The sequence below is a fragment of the Orbicella faveolata genome, unplaced genomic scaffold, assembly GCF_042242905.1.
Source record: "Orbicella faveolata isolate gen_17 unplaced genomic scaffold, um_ofav_v1 contig_46, whole genome shotgun sequence".
Taxonomy (NCBI): Eukaryota; Metazoa; Cnidaria; class Anthozoa; order Scleractinia; family Merulinidae; genus Orbicella; species Orbicella faveolata.
In genome coordinates this window covers 9,524,917-9,537,238 of record NW_028301576.1, presented here as the reverse complement: position 1 = coordinate 9,537,238, position 12,322 = coordinate 9,524,917, and the positions used below count along the sequence as shown (strand labels likewise).

At 39.8% G+C, this 12,322-nt stretch overlaps 2 protein-coding genes and 1 pseudogene across 4 annotated transcripts in view; 1 reads left to right on the top strand and 2 right to left on the bottom strand.

Moving 5' to 3' along the window:
- Positions 1 to 292: 292 nt before the first annotated feature.
- On the bottom strand, positions 293 to 1,582 carry LOC149098290 (uncharacterized; annotated as a pseudogene).
- Positions 1,583 to 3,622: 2,040 nt separating this feature from the next.
- Positions 3,623 to 6,949, top strand: LOC149098289 (uncharacterized). Of its 2 annotated transcripts, none has more exons than XM_089278525.1 (2): positions 3,623 to 3,746; positions 5,397 to 6,949. In XM_089278525.1, exon 2 carries the CDS (start codon positions 5,413 to 5,415, stop codon positions 6,487 to 6,489), a length of 1,077 nt encoding a protein of 358 aa, XP_089134651.1. In that variant the 5' UTR covers positions 3,623 to 3,746; positions 5,397 to 5,412; the 3' UTR covers positions 6,490 to 6,949. The 2 variants fall into 2 exon arrangements, with proteins under 2 accessions (XP_089134651.1, XP_089134649.1); XM_089278523.1 differs by lacking the exon at positions 3,623 to 3,746 and adding an exon at positions 4,640 to 5,059.
- Positions 6,950 to 7,850: 901 nt separating this feature from the next.
- The window catches only part of LOC110051171 (sphingosine-1-phosphate lyase 1-like), a 28,685-nt gene continuing 24,213 nt past the window's right edge, over positions 7,851 to 12,322 (bottom strand). For both annotated transcript variants that reach the window (XM_089278522.1, XM_020757177.2), the window contains 4 exons: positions 12,217 to 12,271; positions 11,365 to 11,511; positions 10,590 to 10,710; positions 7,851 to 9,840 (listed from right to left, as the gene is read on the bottom strand). In XM_089278522.1, the coding sequence (XP_089134648.1) occupies positions 9,709 to 9,840; positions 10,590 to 10,710; positions 11,365 to 11,511; positions 12,217 to 12,271 (455 nt within the window). In that variant the 3' untranslated portion in view covers positions 7,851 to 9,708. The remainder of the gene's footprint in view (positions 9,841 to 10,589; positions 10,711 to 11,364; positions 11,512 to 12,216; positions 12,272 to 12,322) is intronic.

Genomic DNA, 12,322 nt, shown 5'->3' with positions numbered 1-12,322 from the left:
GTCAATATTTTTGCATTTTAGTTGGCAATCTTTTAACCGCAAAACATTACAGGTCTAGGATCGTCTAGATGCCGAAATCTAGACCGCATGCAATATCAATTTCAGCCAATTAAATTCGTGAATTCGGTAGTTCCTAAAGAGAATTTGTCCTTGTGAGACACAGTCATATAAATAATTAGCTTTTAAGGAAAACGAACAATTTTTCAAGTTTAAAAGACATGTTTCGACAGAACTTCTGTCATCTTCAGTTGAATGAATGATTACAAAGCGAGTTGAATAATAAGTAGACAAAAATGCTAATTAAGACAAATAGTAACAACAGAACGTGAAAAGGTGTAAATTAAAAGGATAATTTTAGATTTACATGGTGTAATTGCTGATTGAGGCAAGGTAGTTCTTTTTGAATATGGATAGCCTCCTTTATCTTGAGTTGAAAGCTGGTAGTGGCGTGATCTAAAATATGAAAGCAGTTTATTGAACACAATGAGCGACAACGTTCAGAATTCTGAAGATGTTTGAAGATGTGAGAGGCCCTATCAACAGCTAAGTGCTCAAGTACGCGCGGGGAAAAATGTCGGGAGGTTTCGCCGACATAACAGGCATTACAGCCCGCACATGTTAACTTATAAACCACACGTGAACGAAGCCCGCCGGGGATAGGGTCTTTCACACCAAAAAGGTTACCTATCTTAAAGGAAGAAAAAACTAATTTGATGTCTAAATCATTACAATAGCGCTTGATTAAGTGTCGAATCTTCTTCTGAGTGATGACAGAAAAATGGCCTATGTACGGCAGCTTAAAGTAAAACGTGGGCGAGGTAGTCAGGGGGTAGCCCCGGGGACAATGATTGCTATGGCTCCCAGTGATGTAACGGTTAACCACTTTTTCAATTAAATGGGCAGGGAAAAGGTTCTTTTTGAGAATTTCAGTAAGCTTGGTTATATCCTCGTGTAACCCGAACCAAGTGTTGTTGATCTTGTAGGCCCTGTCAACAAGAGTCCTAATGAGACCTACTTTGTATGACTACGAGGTGAAGCTAAAATAATTAGTTAATAACCCAGTAAAGGTTTTCTTACGGTAAACCCTAGTTAGGAAGGAATTAGTGTCACTATTATCAATAAGAACATCTAGAAAGAGTAATTTGCGATTAAGTTCTTTTTCCATAGTAAACCTTATGTTGGGGTGCCTAGAGTTAATGTAGTCAAAAAATATAACAGCATCGTGCTCCGAGTGAAATAAACAAAAAGTGTCGTCAACATACCTACGATAAAATAAAATTTTAGAGCATTGAAAATTTTCCAACCATAGTTTTTCATGATGCCCCATGAAAAGATTGCCTAATACGGGACCAAGGGGAGACCCCATGGCCACACCGTCAATTTGGTCATAGAAAGAACCGTTAAATAAGAAATGGGTCTGAGCGGTGGCTACAGTGAAAAGGTTTCTAAGTTCCGGTTTACTTAACTTAAGGTCAGGATTGCCCTCGGAAATGTAATTGACCGCCAGGTCAATACATTCTTCAAGAGGTATGTTAGTAAAGAGACTTTCCACATCGAAGGAAACCATAAATTTACCAAACATGGATAAAGATTGAATGTCCTGTACAAAAGTAAAAGTGTCTGTAGCACAGTGTTCAGTTGGGATGTAATTAGCTCTTATTAACCGAGCAGGAGGTCTTTATGGGAGAATCTTGACCGAGGTCGTGAGTACAGACCCAACGCAGTGAGGTCTGTACACACGACCGAGGTCAAGATTCTCCCATACAGATCCACTTAGCTCGGTTAATAAGATATTTATTATATGGCAAAGAAGAAAACTTTAATTCGTTTAATATAACTGGTTTGTTGACAGTTTGCTTACGAACGGCGATGAGCTTAACTTAAACCTGCCCAGCGAAATTTGCTCATCTTCTTTACTTTTTTTGCCATCAGGCTTTTTGGCACTTCCATAAATGATTGAGAAGAGAATAAAAGAAAATGGTGAACATTTTTGTATTTTAGTTTGCTACTTTTTCAACGCAAAATGAAATTGGTCTAGATGCCGGTCTAGATGGGAAAATCTAGACCGCGGTCAATATCGATCTCAGCCAATCAAATTCGTGAATTCGGTAGTTTCCAGTCCTTGTGAGACACAACCATATAATAAGGTGTAATAAAAATTTGTAAACACAATACAATTATATGTTTTTTAACCACACCGTATAAAATTCTTACGTTATGTGCGTGATATCAGGTTGTAATGTCTGCCGGTAGGTCCCAAAACCACTTCAACACCATTACCAGACACCAAACACGTTCGACAACAGACATGCCATGCGCTATAATCTAAGAATATTCACAAGAATATTTCCACCCTAATATTCAGCCTCGGCCAGAAAAACAATATTCTGCGCTACTCTCAAAGACGGAAAGTGTTATTGATAAGTAGCTAAAAATGTTGAAGCTCTATAATTATAATCTCTAAAAGGAAACAAAAATAGTTCGAAGTATCCTAAGGGAAATAGTTTCGAGTTCAAAAAAGCCAAGGAATTCGAAACTACCGAGTTCTGTTTAGCAGGGTCTAACTTCTAGCTCAAGAAAACTGAGTTAATTGGACGGAACAACGCAAAACGCAGGGAGTAAAAAACGAAAGGAAGAGTGTTGGTCGAGAGAGTCGACGCGAAGAGAATCCATTGGGGAAATCTCAGTGAACATCTCAGTCATTTGTTGAATGCTCTTCATCAAAAATACGAGACCAGTTAAAGGGGTGGTGAATGGTAAATGCGAGACTTTGCGAGACGACGAGATTAGCGTTTTTCGGCTTTGCGATCCCGAGACATTTTGATTTCTTCAATTGCGAGACCGAGACTTTAAAGCTCTTTAAAGTGTTTTAAATGCGAGCTCGAGACGTTCAGGTTCTAAGATGTTGTGATGTCATTTAACTTTATCAACAAAAATAATTTAAACAAATCGGTACTAAACGACTTTCTCAGCCTTGAAAAAAATCGAGACTGCGAGACAGCTTTGTGAGAAAAATTGAGACTGTGAGACGCACATAACCGCTAAAAAACTAGACTGCGAGACCCGTGAAATTCGACGAAAATTTTGCGAGACCATGGGTACGTTTTTAAAGGACCATTCGCCACCCCTAGTTAACAACATTATTAACACCCGAGATGACGCCAGTCGAGCAAAACCGTTCGTGTAATTAGCGAACATTATTTGTCGTATCATTCGCATTTTCACGTTTAGAATTTTCTTAATACTGTATATCAACTGCTTACTCCGTTTATTTGCTCATTTGCGTCCGATAATGGGGAAAAGTAGTTGTCGAAACGCCATGTTTTGATCGCAGATAAAAGGAATGGCACCGTGACTCACTGTCCGTGTGATTAGCCGGAAGCGAGGACCTGCCATTCCGCACTGAAGAAAACTCAAGTCAGCCTAGTGTTTCAAAGAACGGTCCTGAGTGGTCCAAACCTGGAAACAGCCGGTAAAAGATTCTAATTTAAACACACTGTCAACCGCATTGACAATTATTGTGTAGTAAGTTGAATACACAATGTAGACAGGAAGCCATTAATGGGATCTTGATCGCGGTTACCAGCATCTCATATTCCTGTCTCAATTCACGCGTTTTGGAAAGTATCTGAAGTTGCCGTCATATTTATATTTTTTGGTGTTAACTCCGGCAAAGTTTGTCTTCAAAACCGTTATTGTGCCTCTTGCAGTAACACTGACAGCTCACAAACACTCTCGTTTTCAAGGTGGGTAGGATCCTTATGTTTTTATCCAAACTACAAATAATTGTTATACACAAGAAAGATAAGGTTAAGAAAACTTAATATGATATCAAAAAGTGCATTTCCTTTTTCTCGTGAAGACAAATTCAGTAAACAGTTTTTGAAAGAACCTTTCGTTGCAATTTTGAGCTTTTTGTTATGAAGCAATTATTTACCATTGTTTCTCTATATAAATTATGGTTTGGAAAACGCAAGTTCTAATCCTGATAATCTTCTCAAACTACTAACATTACTTAATTAAAAACTACTCTTTAAATTACTGGATTCAGAAATTTGAGTTTTCCCCTCTTCCGGCTACCTTGGACAATCATATGTTTAATCAAGTTTTCGGCGAGTCGTGCATTTCATTTAGGCATTTTAAGGCATTTTAAAGGCATTTGGAACATTTTACTGTAAAACACTTGGGAAATCTTCATAATCATGGTGTGTCTGTCTATGTGAAACAAACCTTGCTTTATACCAGCCTTAATAATTGTACGCAAAGATCATAAAAAACATTTAACGGAACAATGTGAAAGCTCTCGCCACGAGCCTTACTCAAATTGCGAATGAACATTTTTTGGCAATCATGTGAACAGTTCTAAAGATAGTTTGGATAACTTTATAGCAAATGTAAAGAAATAATTGCTTCAATTTATGCTTTAGCTTTTTTTAGCTTGCTTTTGTCCTATTGAAAATTGCTTGACAATTTATCAAAGAAAAAGCCATCATGACAAATTTCACATTTCCAAGAAATTGGAACATTGACAACGTTATTAGCTAAATGGAACGACTGATATCCTTTTTCCTTCATTTTTATCTAGATCTTCCTTCTTTTTTTGTAATCTATATCTTTGCGACAGGTGCGTTGTACTTCAAAGGGCCTATTGGCAAGTGTGAATCAATGTGGCAAAAATATGTCACAGTAAAAAGACTTCATGGGCTGCTTTTAGTAAGAAGAAACAAATAAGTTTTGACAACGAATGCAATGAGATAATTGCAATGTTTTTTAAGGTGACAGTCCTGTCCATCTACGCAAACTGCTTACCCTTTCAAAACACCACCTGCACATGATATACTGTGAGGAAATCATAATGTAATCCCGTGTCGTGGAGTTTTCCACAATGATGAAGAACTTTTTTCAGTGAAAGGAAGTTAGGTTTTATGCTAACTTAGAATCCTCCCTCAGCTTTCCTTCATTTGCGTGTGGGCTGGGCGGGAGAAAGCAAGGCCCTCCCCCGCTAAACAAGACGAAAAGACCACAAATGAATTGGAGTTGCGGTGGTTTGAATGACTTTGTAAGTACAGTAGACTATTAAAAATAATGAAACTAGTCTAGTTTATTATCTACTACTTATTAACCAAGAGTGAGGTCTTTACGGGAAAATCTCAATCAGAGACCTTGCCGTATTGACCGAGTGATAGCGAGGTTAATACAGCAAGGCCGATGTTTGAGATTTTCTCGCAAAGACCGAACGTTCGAGTTGTTTGTTATATCGCTTTTTGCTTTGTTTTTGCAGGCCCGTAATCGGTTCGTGGGCATTAGGGGAGAATAATGCCCTAGAATAAGCCAATCAAAGCGCGCGTTATATCGGCTACAAACACAAGCCACTTAACTATTGTTTCCCCTTCCAGGTAGGAAAAACAGTGAATGGAGAACTCTTCTTCACAGTCGCATGTTTCTGATCAAAACGCTTCGAACACTTCATCCAAGCTTGAAGTCACTGTCTGGTGTACTGTGTTTGCAGCTGAAACTGTTGTCATAGTGACGGGAAACCTTTTGACGGTCATCATCTTCGCAAGAGATGCCCACCTTAGAAAACCAAGCTCGTATCTTATCATGAGCCTGGCAATTGCTGACCTGTTCATTGGTTCAGTCAGTTTACCGATGTGGATTTACCAGTTAGGTTTGGGAATCCTCTGGCACTCGAGGACATCTTTCCACGGATTCAATGCGTTCCTTGCGATTGACATTTTCACAAACCTGGCCTCGATTTCAAATTTGACCGCCATATCTCTGGAAAGGCTGTACGCTACCTTGTGTCCATGGCGACACCGTGCTACTTCTAGAGCCCGTTTTCAGCTGTTTATCCTCGTCGTTTGGATACTGCCTATTATCAGCTCAGTTTTATACATCATCGCACGCTTTGTAGTTCTGTCAGCGCTGGGTACCCTGTGCACCTGGCTACCTTACCTTTGCCTTTTGTTACTTGTGATCTGTGTCTCGTACACCGCCATCTTCTTAAGGATGCGAAGACGCATCCATCGTAGGTTGGACAGAGAGCGCAAACTAACCATCACCTTGTCTATTGCGTCGGCACTTTCTCTTGTTGCCTATCTGCCAATGGTTGTACTTGGTGTGCTGTACTTTGCTCACGGTAAAAGCATGAACAGTTGGTTTCTGAACGGGCTGAGTTTTTTCAACTTTGGCAACTCGCTGGTGAATCCAATTTTGTATTCATTCAGAATGCCGGACTTTAGAAGAGCAGCGCGTTCGCTCTTACGCAGCCGCCGACCTCGGCGACAGAAGCATCAGCGTCCAGGTCAAGCGACAATTCCACAAGTCGACAGTTGTGTTTCACCTTTGTCTGTTAGGATGACAAAGATGACAGCGGTTTCACCAACCATGTGTCAGAAAAGTGTCGTTTCGAGGTCTCCAATCTCGCTGGACAGCCCGCGGATTGACATATTCAAAGGCCCTGGGCTCCAGCGGGAAGTAGAAGTCTGAAAACAAACACTTGTACTCAGACTCGCCTGGGGAAATTTGTGACAGATAGGTCAGCTGAACCAAGCCACGCTCTAAGTCGTATCAGAAGTTAATCAAATAGAGAAACAACCTTATTTTAATAAGCTGTTGACACATTAATATTAGAGAACACAAAGAATTGATTAATCCTTTTTATTTACCTTGTTATTGGAATATGCTCGCAAAATTTTAATAAAACACTAAGACTAAATAACACTCCATTTAAATCGAAAATGACAATGAAAACCAGACACTCGACTACTTAAATACAAGCAACATTAATTAATTAGTGTACGAAATAAACTCAGCAGTAGAGAAGTCTCCACAGGAAGACATTAAACCAGGCTTCTCTTTAAACCAGTCCTGGATGGATAGCAGGTTTCAGCATGCCATGTACTTAGAGCAGAAAGCTTCAAACACGACTTCTCAATTAAAATAAAAACCAACTAGACGTACCAAACAAAGCGAAAAACTCAACCAAGACTGGAAGCGTTGGGTGGCTTCTTATTAAAGGCTTTTATATTTACGATTCAAGCATGTTCACCGCAGCGAATTGGTACCCCACTCACCACCAACCCCCCCCCCCCCCGCCCCACCCCCAGAAAAACCAGAGTAAGGCAACACAAAACCAAAATGAAAACACAAACAAAACAAACTCAGTCAGAAGATTTCCGAGGAAACGTTCCCGAGAGTGTCAAACCTCGACACAGATTCAGCACTACTTAATGGCAATTAGAATTCTTCAAGAATTTTTCAGCACTAGCCGTATTTCAACGATGTCCATTGTGTGTGTGTATGAAACGAACTTACTGGCTGCTAAACCAAAACTGTCGATGATTGTTATCGGCTCAGCGCACGTGAACATTGAAGGCCACGCACGTGTCTTCCTCCAACACTGTGATGTATCACGTGACTTGCCTCGACTATGACGTGACAGAAAAATTCTTGGTGGATCGTAACACCTTATATTAGGCATATTCATTATGTGAAATCTTATTTTTGTAAATTACACGCACTCCACTCTGCGGACAGACCCTTAATTCTTTGGAATTTTGTGCGGGCCGCATAACCGTGAGTTACGAGTCAAGCGAGTACACCCCCTATCCCCAACCCCCTCCTCCCCACCAAGTCTTACAAAATTCAAATATTATTTTTTTTGAAAGGTTTAAAATACAAGTATTTTTTGTGTAACCAACAAAAAATAGCAAATTGTCTCTGCTTAAGTTAGTAATCAATAAGGTATATCTCTACACTTCAGTTATCTTCCTACGCATGCGTAGTACATACCCCAGGGCCTGCCTGGGCACAAAACTGAAGAAAACATGGCAAGTGCGAAAACAAAGTGTAGGACAATCCTGGATAATTTGTTTATTCATAAAGTAAAATTAAGTTACCAATATACAATGAAAAGAAAGCCAAACATACAAAAAAAAAAAAAAAAAAAAAAAAGATTATTACTTTCCCGATACCTTGATCTAATGCAAAAACTACCCAGCACATAAAACGCATTTGGCAATTTACCAGACTGTTGGACAGCCGTTTATCCACAAGACCAAGTTAAGTGCTGTTTGAAGAGCCAACACACAACCAGCGTAAATGAGCTTGGCTGATCGCTGGGAAATCTCGTTGGTAGCGCGATCTCTTTAAATAATCAGGCGTTGCATTAACTAGAAATCAAACTGTATCTATTTATTTATTTTTTTATAGAGGAAAAGCTTAATATCTATTAGCGGCTCAAACAAGATCTGTTAAGCCTGCTACAGTTCAAAGCCTTCCTCTCTGTCAAGCAAAACGTCGCCAGTTAACAAAAAAAGCGGGCACCAGTGGTCATCAAAACGTTATTAGATTTTGAACCCTTGAAGAAAACTCTGGAACAAGCATTCGTTAAGATCGGCAAACACTAGCGGACAAAATGCAGGGACGTGTTAAAGCGAAGACTAGTCCCTTCGTGGGTACTTATGGGACGCATGTTGCTGGGACAGCACGCAAGCTGGTGCACACGAAGCGTATTGAGGCACAAAAATGTGTCGTAGTGGACACAGTTTGCAAGGTAAGTTTACACGATGCGACACTGAAAATTGAGGTCATTTTGTCCCTGCTTCAAGAGGCACGAATTCAGACCAGCTGAATTTCATGCAAGAAGTTGCGAGAACAAAAGTTTGTCCCCGCAACAAAACGTTTTCGCAAAAACAGGCATGTCACGCAAGGAAAACTGTTGCTGCAATTCGTCAATCGCTTCATGTCCCTGCAAGATGCTCCCTAGTCTGTGTCGACCTCAACTTATACTTTCAAGTACAAGTTAATGTGCCGGAAACAGGATAATACCATAGATATCAATTGGTGATTGTGAAATGTTTGTCTGGAAATTTTTGTTGTTCTTATGTCTAGAAGATTCGTATCTAACCAATCAGCGTACTTTAACTAAGGTGTGCCTCGAAGATAACAAACAATTGTTTGTGATTGAATTAGCTTTTGAGTCGAAGGAATCTGTCAGTCAGTCGAGTCAAAGAGTTGTGAAATCTAGCGAGAATCGAAGAGGAGAAGAATAAAATCTTCTGAAGACGAGACAGTGTGGGCTATCGTTTTCTAATTCCCCACAGACCAATGCGTGACTCTATCATAATGAGTGACACCATGTAACGTAAACACGTATGTGTGTGACTCAATCTGTGTAACAGAGCCACAATCAGACAATGATATGCATTTGTCAGATATATCTCTACACTCTACACACAATACTAATTAATAACTAACAACTAAACGCTAATTACTCTGACTCTAGCTGACCATAAGCATAACATTGATCCCCGCGGAGGTAGCCTGCGTCGCAGACAGTCTAAACCGCCGGTATAGTGCAACGCAGGCGATGGGTGGGGGGGGGGGGGGGGGGGGGAACTCCCATATAAAAAGGACCGGGGTGCTACCCGTGCCTTTTAGGGAATAAAAACGCGGTTAGGGGTTCAGCCTCTAAAGGTCTCAAAATATGACAGGAGATTATGTGTTGTTTTAGAATCGGTACCTCTTAGGGTTGAAAACCATCTCAAGCCACCCCCACAAAACGAGATCTTGGTAACTTTTAGAGGTTCTTTTCAAAATTTCCGACGAGCTTTCCCGTCTGTTTTATGTGAGAGCTACCCCCGGGATTGACCCCTCCAAAACTAACTGAAACATCAAGACGATTCAGGTGTGACTAACACTGCTTCAGTTCTTAAGCACTCCGTTCTCATGGGCCGGCGCGTTGCCGATTGTGTACATGCAGTCGAGGAATCCACACGCCAGCTCAGAGACTATGGATCGGTCTGGAATACTTTGAGACATACCATAGATAGCAGCCTACAGCGTAAGATAACAAAATGAAGTGAGTCATGGACTGAAGTGTGTGCCAATCTGCAGATTAAGTACTGTTGATGAAGTGGAAGTAGAGTCAATGGTGAAATGACAAATTAAAACACTGGACACAAAGATATCTACAGTGGAGAAAACAGGACATTGCACAGAGCTATCTACAGTTGAGTTCAGCACAATCTTACTTGTACTGCTTTCTTGGGTAGAACATTGACAGTGTTTTTCGCATTGATCCAGGTTTGCAAATTAATGACGTCTGACAGATTTGTGTATTTATTCTTCTTCTGACTTTTTTCTTTCCAAGTGTGATTATTCACTTATATTTTTTTCTCTTAGGGATTTCTTTAAGGGATGGCCGTCATTTGTTTTTACAATTCGTGGGCTGGGTAAGGGTGACACGCCCTGTACGGGACGAAATGTTCTTTTGCGTCTCACTGCCTTTAACAAATTGTTTAAATAAAATTAAATAATACATAAGTAAAATTCTTGCGGTAACTTCATAAAATGCCGGTAAGAAATACGTAGAAGACCGGCATCCCCCCCAGGAGCAATAGTACACTGTACACACTTATGTGCTTCATAGCACAGGATGAAATACAAGAAGTAAAACCACTAGGATAAGTTTGTTGTGTGTTGTAATTTATTGTATATTGCAATTTACTATTTATTTATTCTTTTATTTTTTTATTTTTTAAAGTGCAAGAACTGGGAAAGAAAAATTGCGGTAAATTCCTCACCATGCCACTTGTTTTGACTGAAGAATCCTTCAAAATCTCAGCAGTACACTCTCGGACATCCTTTACAAAATGATCAGCCACACCTACCTGAGTGTTCAGGTAAGTGACACAAATGTGGATACTACAAAACAATGTAAGTGTCCCATTAGGAAATTGTAACCACTGACAACGTAAACGCAGCTTTAAAAAACACTTCCCTAGACAATAGGCAATAATTTCAGTGTATCATGGCATACAAAGTCGGGAACTCGTGTCAGGGGTTTTGTTAACGTTTTCAGCAAGAGGACAACTGGTTTTCACAGACCGGCAAAACGTTTTGAACTTAACTTCTTTAAAGGAAGAACTTTCCTTTACATAGTCAAATCGTCCTCACAACCGGTCAATTTGCCCGGTCATTAACGAAATCCTTAGAGTGTAAGAAGTTTACTAGTAATTGACTGTCTGGCTTTTTCAGCCTAGATTGTCGTTTAGGACGATAAGTGATTCGACATACTGACACATTAACTAGGTGTAAAGACGCTAAACAACTTGAGTTCAATTAAGAGCATTAAGTAGCCCCTGTTTGTGGAAAAAGAAATGGATTGGCGACAATGACTTGAGTAAGCCACGCCCCTGGGCTACTATTAAATACCTTTTGTCCTTACTCATAATTTTGAAATTTCTCTCATTCTCTTACAACTGGTCATCCCATAGCACCATGGACGGCACTCACACTTTGTAAATGCATGGAGCTCAGTAACAAAGCTAGCCTTACTTATATCAATCAGAGACAAACCTTGAAGGAAACTGAAGAGAATTGAGATGCCAGTGTCTTTTGGTAAGAGCATCTGCAAGACGGTAGATATCAAAATCCTTGGATCCAAATGCCACTACACTCACTTCAGGCTTCCCAAGTACATAGATGCCCTTGATTTTTCGCAAGCTGCAGAAGAATGACAACAAAATTCAAAACTGTTTCTTACTATTTGTAAATTATTCACCAAGAGAAAAGAAATTGGATAATCATAATCCTAATGGCACTGTTTTCATGACGGGGCTTATTTAAACTAGCACAGAATCAACTGACATTATTCTTGCTTCTTCATGCGGGATATGACAAACAAACGTAACTTTAACCCAAGTACATGTGTAGCTGTACTTAATCAAACATTATCAAAAAAATTCCTCAAAAGTTGGGCGCAGAGGGTTGTTCTTTGGGCAAGCTGAAAGTCATTCTCAATAGTTCACCCCCCCCCCCCCCTCCCTTCCCCCTAAAGGAAAAACCTTTCTCGCAAGCATGATATTCATTAAATAATTAAAAATTAAACTAACACAATTATTTAATCTCTGACAGTACTTCTGTAAATTGAATTTCCACAAAATTTTAATAAAACTTCACAACCTCACTTGCCCTAGCTTCAGGTAGGCAAAGGGTGCAACATATTAACCCGACCTCAAATTTCACCACGCCCGGGGCTGTTGGACACTACATTTTTTGCATGCTGCAAGATCAACGAGTCACCAAGATACATGTACACAGAGTATCTTAGTTATGGTCTGACTGGTTATCATTGGGGTACATATCATGTACGCATTAATTTTAAAAACCTCAGTGCCTTAACAGCCAGATATTTTTTAAGACTCTCACCCTGCCTCGATTTTCATTCTGGTCTGTATGATTTTTCTTGTACTTTCAACATAACCTGGAAACAAAGAGAGACAAAAGTACATGTAATAAAAGTCTTCATTTGGCT

Excerpts from the sequence above, each read along its gene's own strand:
- LOC149098289 (XM_089278525.1), top strand. The coding sequence starts at position 5,413 with ATGGAGAACTCTTCTTCACAGTCGCATGTTTCTGATCAAAACGCTTCG.